At 41.9% G+C, this 14,047-nt stretch overlaps 1 protein-coding gene across 1 annotated transcript in view; it reads left to right on the forward strand.

Annotated features, from left to right (window-relative positions):
- Nucleotides 1-13,575, forward strand: part of LOC102299395 (netrin receptor UNC5D) — a 185,354-nt gene extending 171,779 nt beyond the window's left edge. Inside the window, exons 13-18 of the mRNA XM_005929783.2 lie at nt 877-1,048; nt 3,836-4,066; nt 8,123-8,272; nt 9,512-9,676; nt 9,908-10,086; nt 12,256-13,575. Of these exons, the coding sequence (XP_005929845.1) occupies nt 877-1,048; nt 3,836-4,066; nt 8,123-8,272; nt 9,512-9,676; nt 9,908-10,086; nt 12,256-12,454 (1,096 nt within the window). The 3' untranslated portion in view covers nt 12,455-13,575. The remainder of the gene's footprint in view (nt 1-876; nt 1,049-3,835; nt 4,067-8,122; nt 8,273-9,511; nt 9,677-9,907; nt 10,087-12,255) is intronic.
- The last annotated feature ends 472 nt before the right edge of the window (nt 13,576-14,047 follow it).

A 14,047-nucleotide genomic window follows, 5' to 3' on the forward strand; every position in this document is an offset into this window, starting at 1 on the left:
ACCTCTGGTGCAAATTACTGACCTCTGTCATCATTTTAAGTGGGGGAACTTGCACAATCGGTGGCTGACTAAATACTTTTTTGCCCCACTGTATCTTGTGTTTTCTGTTCCATTGTTGTGTTTTTTGTTTTGTTTTTTTGACATAGTGTTTTGCACTCGAGGGCCATTGTAGCTCATGTGTTTACATGAGAGGCGCCGTCCATAGAAATTGTACTTTCAGTGTGTGTTGGTGTTTTCCATATTTGTACAGATGTGTGGTGCCCCATTCACGCCTTACACATTAGCAATGCATCTGTGTTGGCTTGTCATGGTCATTCCCCGCTGCAGCTGTATTAATGACCCTGAGAAATATCCACGCTGTGCCTGTGACAACAGCACCAATATCGTGTCCTGTGTATGTGAGGTGTCCACCCAGGGCAGCTGCATGACTGATGGTGGTCCCATTGATTACTCTCAGTCTTCGGGGCTTCCAGCCAAGATTGGGCTCCTGGCCAAGAGCAGCTTGGCCTGGCTCATCTGTCACTGGACTGGCCTGAGCAGGCTTCATAAGCTCCATCGACCCACAAAGCTTACACGCACTGTGCTAAAGCCTGTCCTCCCCAGCCTCACTGTCCATTAGTCTTGGTGCTTTAATCTCCTTCTATCTGTGTGTCTGTGTGTCATCTAGTCAGCAATTGATTCATTATGAGTGTCCAAGGATTTGAGTTTACTTTGTTCATAGGCAAGGGTCACACTCTGAAAGCTTGTTGAAGCAGTGATTCATGTTTTTGTTAAAAAACTTGTAACGAACCCATCCAGCTTCATTAACACGATCACAGATCAAACATGAAGTTTACCATAAATGTTTTCTAATCATATGTTTCTCTACCTCTACAGTACTGTGTCCGACGATGGGTCAGAGATCTTTTTGAGCCCTGCAGTGACATACGGCCCACCAGGCCTTGACCTCTCCTATCCAATAGCCATGACCATAGCCCATTGTGCAGAAGTTGCTGCTGATAATTGGACCATCCGCCTAAAGAGACACATCCAAGACAACAAGTGGGAGGTGAGCAAATTCTGTTACCCTTCACCTGTAGTTAACATGTTTGAATTTCCTCCTGTGGCACAAGTGCAGAACGCTAACAAGTACAAGCACACATCTCCCGCTAGTGCCCAGAATATCAATAGGATCAGATAAACTGCTTCGACCTACTTTGATGAAAATTTTCTTCCTGAACTGTAGTCATGCAGGCAAGGAGCTGATTTCAGGGTTGCCAGCTTAGATTTGTCATTCTGCATAAAATTTAGCCTTTCAAGCTCTACCTCATGCGTCATTTGCATTTGGTCTGACATTTCTTTTGGATGTAAGACAGATACCTCAACATGAGGTCAAAACCAGATAAAAACCAGCAAAGGTGCTTTTTAAAAGATTTAAGACGTTGCTGCTCTAAATGTGTTATTCTTGTGATTGCTACTTTTTGGATTTTTTTCCCCATTTATTTAGGTCTTTCAGTGTAATAACCCCTCTGAAAAGCCCTTCCACTCCACCCTATAGAGCTACTTCACAGACCCACAGAAGAACACTCAGACATCCACCTCCACTCCAAACACCCTCTATTCATTTTCTTGTGTTTTCTTGGCAGAGTACACACATCTGAGATCTTATCTAAGATCTTTTTAATGTTTAACTAACCTCATCAAAGACCTCTAAGAACCTCATTGAGGCAGAGCGACCCCGGAGCCACCGAGTTTGCTTGACCTTGGGGGTCTGTCACTCTCTACCAGCCGGGTCCTTTCACTCTGCGTGACATTTACACAGATGTAATTTGTCAGCACACGCATTTCTCAAAAGGAAGCTATCAAAAGACCCATCACTGGTGGGAGCTATATGCCAGCAGAGAGGAGAGAAAACAAGAGTAAGGACTCAACAGACAGAAAGGGGGAGGTAGACTCTGGCAGAACGGCAGAGAGATTCTTTGAATGTAAAGCTGTGGACCATCTCTGTCACTGAGAAATAATGAGGCCTTTATCTCAGACAGGATGCTTACTCAAAATCTAATCTCTGGAATTAGTGATATAATGGGAGATGGAGGTTCCTCTTCCACTCTTTCTTTCTCTCTTTCCTTCTTCCACCTCCGCTTCTATTTCACTGTGTCTGCCTCTCAGTGCCATTCCCATTAAAGTCTGCACTTTGGTACACTAGATTTTGACTCTATCATTTTTCCCTGGCTGCCTGGCGGGGATGAGCTATGTCATGGAGATCCTTCATGTCTGCTCCAGCGCTAATGGGGCAGGTTTAGGAAGCTATGGGACACTAAATTACCCTACATTGCTTTATATGCCTCAGCCAGGCCATATGCAGAGGGGACCTGTGGGTCACAGTTATGTTCCAAAGGTGATTTAGGGAGAATTGAGCACAAGATGAGTAGCAATTGGCCGTTGGATACAACTGCGCCCCACTAATCCGTTTTGTCAGTGTTACTGTATCCCCATCTGTTTAGTGAGATGTGTCATTATTCATTTGGCCGTCATTCAGCTTTGCACAGCTCCTGGTCCTGTTTAAGTCTATGTACGAGGGAGAGATTCCAAGTTACTGTCTGCAAAGTGTCTTAATAAAATGCCTAACAGCAATGCAAAAACGCTGATTAGTGGCTCCCGTGAATTGTTGGTTAACTGCATGACCATTCAAAGTCTTTATTTGTCTTTATTTTCTACAGGAAATGGTGGCCAATGAGATAATGTCCAAGCAGTCAGCTTACAAACTATTGCCTTAATCATGCCAATACAGGCTGGATGTGGTTAAGCTTTTAGTTTGTAAACTTAAAGCAGGTTTTTAATGCAGTTATGTGCATTACAGTCAGCACTACTAAAGAACATATAGCATGCATGATTGCAGCACAGCTGAGCACAGTGATGCAGAGTCAAGTGGTGTCTTCATATTAACAAGTGAAATGCATTACTGAAAAGCTGAGAGTAATTTAAGAGCACTATGCCCTGGAGCCACTAAGACCTTTGCTTGACCTTGGGGGTCTGTGACGCGCTACCAGCCGGGTCCTTTCAGGCCTTGTGACATTTATATAGATTTAATTTGTCAGCAGACACATTGTTCAAAATGAAGCTATCGAAAGATGCGTCGCTGAAGGCAGGTGCCTGCCAACAGAGAGAAAAAATAAAAAGGAGACTGTACTGGACAGACAGAATTTTTTCAACCTCCTGAAACCCGTTTTCAACAACAGTATCACTCAGGATGCATCAAAAATCACGAGTATGACAGAATTCCAATATTACAGTGTTCTTATGATTAATTACTAAGCCACTGAAGTCATTATACTTAACACCTCCATATTTTTATCCTTGGACTCTACTAGAGTTCCTGTGCATGACTGACAGCTTAAAATAAACTTATTTAACTTATACTGTGCCTCGTTGCAGCCCCTCAGTTAATCCTCTGTCTGAAACAAGCTGTTTTAGCTCCCTCCACTTTTCCTTTAAGCAAGCTTTTTTCCGACTGACTGCCCCTTGCAAACAGAGGGTTTGAGCAGCAGGTGGGTGAGGCTTCTACTCACAGCCAGAGCTATCTGCTCTCATTGACATCATACGGAGCCAAGAGTAAAAAAAAACCTGTCTGACTTGGAGTGTTCAAACATTCTGTAGCCAGAGCATTTGGCTCACAGGGCTTACTTGAAGATATGCAAATATCAGTGTTTGAAACTCTGGCCGTGTTTAATGTGAGTATTCACCAATGCAGCGGATCATGTGTGCATATAGGCATAATATAACCAAAGTAAGAAAAAGCATATTACATTTAATCCTGGACCTAAATTAGTCTCCTTTTATGTCCCTACCACCAAAGGAAGTGATGTCTGTAAACGAGGAGAGCACCTCCTGTTACTGTCTGCTGGAGGCCCAGAAGTGCCATGTGCTGTTGGAGCATCCAGGTCGCTACGCTCTGGTGGGGGAGCCGCTGAATCAGGAGGCAGGCAAGCGTCTGAGGCTGGCTGTGTTTGGTAGTCCGGATGCCAGCAACTCTCTGGGCTTCACCCTCAGGGTTTACTGTGTGGACGACACACCCCATGCATTTCAGGTAAGAGGGAAGAGAGAAATGATGAAGATCAGGAATATACCTGGTCATTATATGAATGTAGGTGTTTCCTACATTAATAATTTTATCAATAAACCTCAACTCGTACTAGCATACTCACATACTTACATTTGCCACTTGATTACTCAGTTGATTTTATCAGTGGAGCACCACTAACTATTGGCTGAGAGCGCCATTGGATGCTCCACAAAGACACACAGTATGCTCCATTTTTGTCTTCTTTGTCTATTTAAAGACTGAAAGTGACAGAAACAATCTAATAAGTCTGATGTAAACAGCCTGCTGCTGAGTTATTAAGCTCCTGTGCAGGTGCAGGCTAGTTTTGTTCTGAACTGAAAGTGACAGTTCCACCTAGTAAAGGGCTGAATGTGTTACTGATCTGAAGGCAGCCGAAACCACATCAAAAATGAACAGTGATGCCTTCACTTATTGCTAAAAAAAAAAAAAAAAAAGCGAAAGTGCCTTTGAAGGTTGACTCATTTTCCTCCTGTTGTACGTACTGAAGTCGCTTTGACCTGTGACGTATTCACTTATTCATTGACATACTCATTGAACTGCATTCAAATGGTAAAAAGACTGCTTAACTTCACAAAAACAAAATAGATTCATGATTTTCCCTTCATGCAACATCAAGAGAAGCACACAAAAAAAAGAAAACACAAAGGAAGGACAAACTCTGTTTTGTTTGAAATGGCCAAACTTGTCTCAGTGGTACACATGAAGTCATATAAAGGCTGCTGAACATCACTGCGGCTGTGATTTAGCTTAAGGCTGATGTCATCATTGCGATATGCTAATATTTAGCTAAACAAAGCGTTGGAGAATCAATAATTTTGACCAGATTAAAGGTGACCTGCAGAGTTATAACTAAAGTAACAAATTCAAAGTATTTCCCTTGTAAAGTTAGTGATAGTACTACAGGAAAAGTTCAAGAGCAGAGAATTCACCTCTACACCTACATTCACAGAGTTATGCTGCTAGCCTGGTGACCAATATTATTTCCTTAGAATTATGATGTATAATGAAGTCTGAATAGATTATGTAAGATGTAAAATATGCTGCAAAGCTAATGCAGTAGCCTGGGTTCCACTTTGACCTGTTAGCCTTCGGTGGCTCCCTCTCTCTTTATTGCTTCCTCTTCAATGTACTATGTAATAACAGAAAAAGCCCAAAAGATGATTTTTAAAAAACCTCTAACTCTCACTGCCTTTTAAACAAATAAAATGCCTGAATCTTTATAGCATGATCACACATGACAGCATAGTACCCTTCATAAAAAAAAGAGTTAACGAGCCTAGCCTTCTGGTGTCCCACTAATAAAAATCTTCCCCCTTTGATGAAATTCAAATCTTCTAATGGTGCAGGATCAGGTCGGGAGATTAAATGTATTTTAATTGTAAGTTAAAAGAAGGTGCCATTTTTAAAGTTGGAAAGTTGCTGGTGGTTTTGTCTAGAAGATTTGCTGTCTGGAAGAGTTTTTTTGTGCTCCACTGAAGATATGTTCTGTAACATAGCCGCTGGGAGATGCCTGAAGAGACAAAGAGGGACTTTTAATTACAAAGACAACAGATGCTTCAAGGTTGCGTCTCTGCCCTTTCTTTAAGTAATTTAATTTGCTCTCTGTTAATTAAATGTGTTTCAGTATTGCATTCCATGTGACGAGTCTTAGAATCAGACACAGTCTGAGATGGTGCACAAGTTCACTGGTGTGCTCTTGAGTGATGAAAAGTTTGCCTTTCTCCTCGCAGCGAAAGCCAGACTCAAAAGTACAAATGTACCTCTTTGTTAAAAGATGCTGCAGTTTAAAACACGACTTTTTCAATGATTGTTTCTTTGCTGTTTTAATTAAATTATTCTGAAGTTGTGCTGAGAGCTGTCCCTTAGCCGCTCGGCCTGCTTGAATTTTTTGGCTCCACCCCAGAGGCAGAATTCCAAGTGAACAAAGAGAAATTGGATGTAGGTGCCAAGAGCCAATTTACTCCACCTCTCCATCAGTCAGACTTGGTTATTTGTTCATTTGTTCTTTTTTTTTGCCTTTGTTTGTGCTCCATACGACAAATAATTTCCCCTGTGAGCTTGAAGCAGGAATCGATCAGGTTCAAGGCAGCCTGTGTCGTTTGCATTGTGCTCTTTTTCCCACCCTTCCCTGCAAATCCAAGATACAGAAGATGTAAACACAAACATGCAAGTCGAGCACACGCCAGCACATGCACGCATACAGAGCCCTTCAACAACAGAGTGAAATTTGATGCTTTTGCTGCTTTAGGCGAATACATTTCCAGAGACTGGCTCTGAAAGCTCCTGAATATTTTAGTAATTTTATACAATTAGCCATTCTAATGTCTCTCTGTTCATATGTGCAAAAGTCAGCTGTGAGTCGCTGCCCCGGATGTTTCCAACTACATTCATCGTTAACACGTAAAAGGTGGCAGCAGCTGTGTACTCTTCATTTTACTCTGTCTTTTTATCTGTTAAGAATGCTGGGAGGCATACATCAATGTGAGCACCCAGAAAATGCTCCATGACTTTTAAAAAAATACACTATAACAAGAGAAAACAAAAAAAATGTTGAGGAGTACAGCAGATGCAATAGATCAATTGTGGAAAGGTCTTAAGACAAAAACGGAAAGGAAAGCTGTGGTGGACTTAATACACAGATTGCCCACAAAAACAGCGATTGCGGGACGAAAACCTCGACACAGTGGTCAGTGGCACAATCATCATCATCACAATCTGCTCAGAGGAGACTGTGAAAGCAGCATCAAGGAGCCTCTTGCAAAAATAAATCAATCAATCAATAATTAACTGTTTCTAAAGTGATGGAAAGCCAAAGTATGGAGAAAGACAAACTATTTCACCGCATCAATATAACACGGATCATGTCAGAGCATGGCTGCCTCTGGAAGCGGCTCATTTGCCTTTATCGATGATGCAGCAGATGACGGCAGCAGCAGGAGGAAATCGGAAGATAAATTTTGTTTGGCTGCGTACAAAGGAGCTCTCCCAGTCTCACAAGACTGTGGCCACCAAACACACTGGCTGTGAAACCAAAGCTTTTATCAGTGACAACTCAGACCTCACCAGATTGAAACCCTTTTGGGCATTTTACCTGGAGAAAGAAGATTGAAGAGAGAGCAGCTGTAACAAACATCAGCTAAAGGCAGTTGCTTTGAAAGCTTAGAAAAGCATTTGTTATGTCAGCGGCTGTCATTGCGTCTCAGGGCTATGCACTAGACATTCCCACTGTTATTTCCCTCGACATTCATTTGTTAACTTACCTATCCACACCTAAATAAATGGGGAACCTACGCTGTCTCTCTCTCTTTTTTTTTGTGGAGCACAGTAAGTTCCTGTCACTCTGCATATTAATATTGTTATTGTGAATTTTCTCTCTGCTTTGAGGGAGCTTTTAGTATTTTTAGTACCCACTCAGTCTGGGCACATTTTGAAAGCATAAAAATGATGTTTTTACATTCATGGTCACAGTTGCTCTAAAAGAGTGCAAGCCCGTCTGGTGGGGGGGGGGAAAACAGAGTTTTTCTTCCATTTTTTTTTTCCATTTGAAAAATAAATATAATGTTTGGTCACATTTTTCAGACTGGTTTTAGGGAAATAGCTTAAAAGTTCTAGTTCAAATCTGACTGTTAATGCTGGGTATTACTTTCATCAGACCATTGCTGTTTGGTCAATAATTGTCAGAAAATATTCACAAATTTCTTTAAATTGTTCATTTTCTCCAACCAACAGTTCAAAATCCACAGTGACTTAATTCAGTGTTAAAGACAAAGACTAAGGCTGATGTAGCTGATGATTAATTTCAATCAACTAATTGTTTGAGCTGTTCTCAGTTTCTTTCATTCTTCCCTTTTTCAACTTGAACTTTTGGCTCTGATTCATTGGTGCATGTTTTCAAATCTGTGCTCTTTTGTCTTTATGTCTTTTTCCTGACACACTGACACTTAACAACCTTTTTTCCTGTACTTTGCTAACCCGTACCCCACCACTGGAAAAAAAACATGTCACACCTTTCCTTATCAGGAGGTGGCAGTGGGCGAGCGCAGCAGGGGCGGGCGGCTGCTGGAGGAGCCTAAAATGATGCTGTTTAAGGCGAACACTTTCAGCCTCCAGGTATCCATCCAGGATGTCCCACAGTTGCTCTGGAGCATCAAGCCTTTCACCACCTGCCAGGTAGGCACTTCCTGTTTTCTATCGTTTCGAGTCAAAAGCAGGACATGTGTTAACTGCGTGTGCATGTTCAGTGTTTGTCACGGTCATGCACAATGAAGGAAGCTGTGCACCTTCATCAGCTTCCCTGTTTTTTATTTGGTCACATCAAAGCCAGAGGACAGCAGCAAGGGCACAGCAGGGGATCACTATGGCTGGCTATCTCGCCCACACACACACCCTTACGAACTTAATTATGACTTCCAGGCAAGGCATATACACACACACACCCACTCTCATATCATGCTTATCTTCCTTGGGGTCTCCATGCTGCATGTTCTGCTCTCCCCCATGATGTTTATCCCACCAGTGACATCCTATTAGCAGAATTAGCCTGTTATAATGCCCCAAGTATACTAACTAAGATTTCTCAGGGAAGAGCTGCTGTGAGAGGGTGCTGCAGGGAAGACGACGACAGGCTTTCATTCAGACACTACTCTCGTCTAAAGGAGGCTTTTATAAGAGTTTGTCCCGCTGTCTGATGGATCTGAAGAGAGGATGATTCATCTGTAGAACAGTGTTTTTGACCTGTTCTTACTGCACCACTGTCTGGGTTACACAGTAGTTAGTAATTGAAGGTGAAATGGACCTTTTAGACTGCATAGCTCTGTTACTTTTAGTTTTTTCAGTTATTTGGAGGAAATGTAGTGCGAGCTGCCCTAATACCATCAGCACAGCACAGCTCCTGATCGAACAGGTTGCAGTTACATGTATGGGTTTTGTATTAGGAGTATTAAAATGTGGAAAATTAAAAATAAGTTAATGAAGTGTTTGATGTCAGTAGTGTCGTTATGTTGACCATCTCTGGACTTTCAGGTAAGTTTGGTATTTAGTTGCTTTATTAAGAATGCTCGTGCATTTGTAACTTAAGCATTTTTTTCTCAAGCAGTAGTTAAGTTTTTGCACTAATGATTGTAGCCTTTACACGTGGTTAGCAGGATGTATTTACATCCTGAGGGCTCTAACACCCACCGGTGCTCCTTCTGATGGGTAGACTTCTTGATTAGGCAACATCATCGATTGGCTAAAGAGGCTGCTCGTTCAGTCTTAATTAATCATGTAAACAGCAAAGCGGGTGGCAAAGCAGGATTCAAATAACAAATGTCTTTAGTGGGGATTTAATGAGTGTGTTGTCTCCACCAGCCTAATCCTTTCATCATTATGTTCGTCCTGTCCGCCCTCCCGTCTCTCCTTGCTCCGCAGGAGTTCTCCTTTTCTCAGGTGTGGGCCAGTAACCAGCATCCCCTGCAGTGTGCCTTCACTTTGGAGCGATACAGCCACTCCTCGTCTCAGCTCTCCTGCAAGATCAGCATCCGACAGGTCACGGGCAAGGAGCAGATACTACAGGTCTACACGTCTGTAGTGGAGGTGAGTAGCACTCAGAGAAGGCGTGGTGCGTGGGCAGTCATGCGGCCTGTTAATAGGTTCTTTTACTGCGCTGAATAACTCTTGATTTGATTTAAGAGCTTGCTTAATGAGCCTCTCAGGGAGCTTTTCATCTATAGATTGCAAAGTCCTTGTCCTTGTCTTCACGTTGAGGAGGGGAAACTTTTTGCATCAAATCACCCTGACATCTCTTACTTTTTGTCTTGCTACTAGAATGAAAAGGGAGTGGTTCCCTTTTTCACGCAGTCGGACTGTACCATCACCTCCCAGACAGGGTCAAGGGCCTTTAAAATCCCCCTGTCCATCCGTCAGCGGATCAGCACCACCTTTGACACCGCAAATGCCAACGGGAAGGACTGGCAGCTCCTGGCTCAAAAGCTCCACATAGACAGGTCTGAGTTTTAACACTCTGAATGCTGCATTTCATTCTCGTGCCTCAGCTGCCATTTACATACTGCTGAGTCAAATAAAAGAGCAGGTATGTTTTCTTTAGGTCCGAGGAAGAAAATAGAAAATGTTCCATAATGTAAACACTGTTCCCACTGTGAAGACTTTTGTTTAAATCTGAAATTTAGACACCACGTCAGAAATTATCTTCTCCAGCCTTCAATAACATGCCACACCGCCAGTTTCATTATAGATCGTAAAACACATGCAGAGAAAGGGAGAAATGTTAGGCACAGCCAGAATACTGTAGAGAAGAGATGCAGTGTTTTGTAGAAATCTGAAGAAAGGTCTCTGACTGCTGACAGGCCAGCCTCTGGCAAGAAAATGTGTTCATGTTAGCACTTCTCATTAGCAGCATCTCTGCATGTGCTCCGTCCTCCAGCCTCTCGAGAGGTTGTGCCAGGTCAGTTATTTGCGTAGGCTGTGCAGGATTTCAGTTGTTTGGTGATGGGGTGATCTCTATTTGTGCTTCAAAGGAGAAGTCAATAATCAAGTGCTTATAGCCACGAAGACTTTAGATCTGTGCACCCAGAGAATGTACTCACTGTCAGTACTCTCTTCCTCAAGTACATCAAGTACTTGAGGAAGAGAGTACTGACAGTGAGTACACTCTCCATCTTGCCAGTTGGAGACACATGAGAGGGAAAAAGTTCACTAAGAAGCTATGACGGGAAACTGTGTGATTATGGAATTTCGCTTCAGCTGAGTCTGAAAACAAACACCTGTGACTGAGAAATGGGGAAAAGGATTTCTGAGCTTTTTCTACCCAGCCAAACACACCAGGAAGCATCTAATGGGAATGTCTCTACCTAGTTAAGCTGATTTTTGTAATTATTTCTCTGAGTGTGTGGGAACATCAGCATACAGAGGTGGGAAGTAGATTGGCAAAGACAGGGAGAAGGCAACAAATGAAATCCCATTGTAATGAAACAGTGCACTCTCTTGGAGAGGTGCTGTAACAACATCAGAGGAAGAAAATAGGTGGAGATTGAATTTAAAACCTGTTTTCTCATAAACCACACAACAAAGTGTGGCTTAATTTGATTGTTCTACTGGTGTGTTGTATTATTTTTTTTTATTGTTTGTTACCATTGTTTAAAAAAATAAGAGTTATATTTATCCAAGGATGGTAAATATGGAGCTGCCAGGCTGGACTTGAAGAGGAAGATTCATGGAGTTGTTGAAGGAGACACGCAGAGGGTTTGTGTGGCAAAAGAGGATGCTAGAAATAGGATGAGATGGAGGCAGATGATCTGCTGTAGCGACCCCTAAAGGATCGTACAAACCCATGTGAATCAAAACAGAATGCAATGATTCTCTTAAGCCCGTGTTATTAAAAGTGGAACATAGAAAACATATGAAATGTGCCATTTTAAGACAAATATTGACTCATTTTGACTCACTTTGACAAAAAAGTGTGGACAGGGCCATGTTTAACACTTTGTAGCATCCCCTCTTCTTTTAACAGTCTGTAAATATCTATCTAAATATCTGTTCTTGTCTGATAGAGGATTTATAATAGTTATCAAATCCAAATATTTTCAGTTGGTGAAAGGTCTGAAATGCAAGCAGGCTACAAAGTTGTGATGTATAGATGCAGTATGCACGACCTTTTCTGAAAAGGTTGTAACCTAGATGGGAGCATATTTTCCTCTAAAAGCTGTACATACCTTTTAGCACTGATGGTGCCTTTTCAGATGTGCCAGCCCCTGAATTGGATGGATGGATCAATGGATGGTAAAATGCCTCAGTTTGAACACTTGATATGTTTGATATGTTCAATTGTAAATAACACAAGCTTAAAGGAATTTGCCATTTCGAAGGCAAGAAGGGTCTATTGAAAGATTAGACTGAATATTCACAAATCCCTGTACCAATTTCAGGCACAAAGCTCAGGATATCCCAGCTCCTGCAGCTTTGACTCCTCTTTTTAGTCTCATCTTTTGTTCATCGTGCCTTTTTAAAAAAATATGTACTTAGAACAAGCAAAATTACCTCAGTGATTTGCATTGGCATCTTTGGCATAATAACTGCAAAGTGATCGCCTCATTACTACTTCACTTGGTTGCTATCCATCGTCAATATTATAATGTTCGATTTTTCCTGTTCTGCAGGAACTTGTGCTACTTTGCATGTCAGGAGAGCCCGTCATCAGTGATTCTGACTCTATGGGAAGCCCAGCACCCGGATTCTGGGGACCTGGACTCTCTGGCCAGTGCCCTGGAAGAAATCAGCAAGGTTCATTCCCCTAAGGCGGTCTCTCTCAGCTGCAGCAAAGAGGAACGGGACTCTGAATTCACAAAACTGGCATAGAGTGGCTGTACATCAGATGAAAATGATGAACCTTTACTGCATGAACATTTATGTTCAGGTGTAGTAGCTAACCTACAGTGAGGTGGAGGAGATGCACAGAGGCCAGCAGGGCAACTTAATTATTGACTGTTACTAAAGGAACACCTCTGTTAAACCAAATGAACCATAGAGGCAGAAGGAAATCAGGAAATGACCAAGAGATGTGTTATTAGGAGGCACCAACAAACTTTGGAAAGGCATCTCAAATTGACACACAAACACACACACATTCATCTTTCATTGAGAAATGTCAACTTCTGATACTTCTGAAGACCAATTTGATACCCTGTGTTGAAGGATTACAGAAGCCTGTGAAAAGAAGACAAAGTGTGTTTTAAGGAAGCTGCCAATCAGGTTGGTGCCGTGACCTCCCAGGATTGGATGTGCCGGTACTTGCCCTCAAACAGTCATCTGGGCTGTCAAAGTGTTTAGTGTAATGCCATATTTTCTTTATGTCACTGACACCTCATGCTTTTTTTTTCTTTTCTGCACATATTTCTGCTGAAGCTTTTTAAAAACACAAAGAAAAAAATGAATATTGGCTCTTTATTTTGTCAGAACATCTTATTCCACAGTGATCAGTATTTGCTAAGGAGATGGAGATTTATGAGAAATTACTTTTTAAATGCCTTTGAGAATCATTTTACACACTTTTTTCAGCTCAACAGACAGAGTCCACTGTCAAAGCACCGACAGCAGAGGAGGGTAACTCACCCACCACTGATCTGTGCCTCATATAGCAATGCAGCCAGAGGTCCATCCCTGAGTGTCTCTCTTCTTAATTTGGAGGAAAATTACGTTTTACTGTGAGTGACCTCATAGCAGGCAGACAGTGGGGACAGAAGTGTGTAAAACGAAAACAAAAAAGATTTCTGGAGCATGGAGATGATCAAATACCAGGAAATGGTTATTCAGAGACACTTTGCCATCTCTTACTCCCTCTACTCCTGTCTGATCTTCCCAAGCAGAGGCAGCATCCACTTGAAAAATAAGATAAAAAAAAAAGATATCCTGATCAGGAAGTTCCCACATTCGGTTGCTCCAGCTGCCCCCTCAACTTAATAAAGTGACTTTGTGTTGAACTCTGCGTTGGCACTCTCTTTTCATGTGCTTAATGAATTTAATTCTGAAAGGCCAGACAGCCCACATGCTGCACAGTGGTAGAAATCAGTCCATGTTCAAAAACTCAGATAAGAGATTAAGCAGAGTTTCAGAAAGGTGTAAAATATATACATATGCACTATTTGAGTTTGGACAGCAGATCATTGCCATGTTGGTGTTGCATCATGCAGCTGTTTGAACTCCATCTGAAGAGAAATATCTGACAGTCTCTTGGTTCTAACCCATCAAATTTGCCTAAATTAGTAACCCCCCTTGAAAGGCTCAAATATTTTTAAATGCCTAAAACTCTTGATGGATTTAAATTCTTAATGAAGACTTTCAGCAGAGTTCGTCTGCTCAGTAAGACCCTGTGCTCCACGGCACTCCACAAATTTGACATGGTTTAAACATTTTAAAAAGCAGCATGTTGAAAGAGCACTGCTTTCTTTCTTA

This window comes from Haplochromis burtoni, unplaced genomic scaffold (genome assembly GCF_018398535.1).
Source record: "Haplochromis burtoni strain Fernald_Lab_line unplaced genomic scaffold, NCSU_Asbu1 Contig_107, whole genome shotgun sequence".
In the NCBI taxonomy this organism is placed as follows: domain Eukaryota; kingdom Metazoa; phylum Chordata; class Actinopteri; order Cichliformes; family Cichlidae; genus Haplochromis; species Haplochromis burtoni.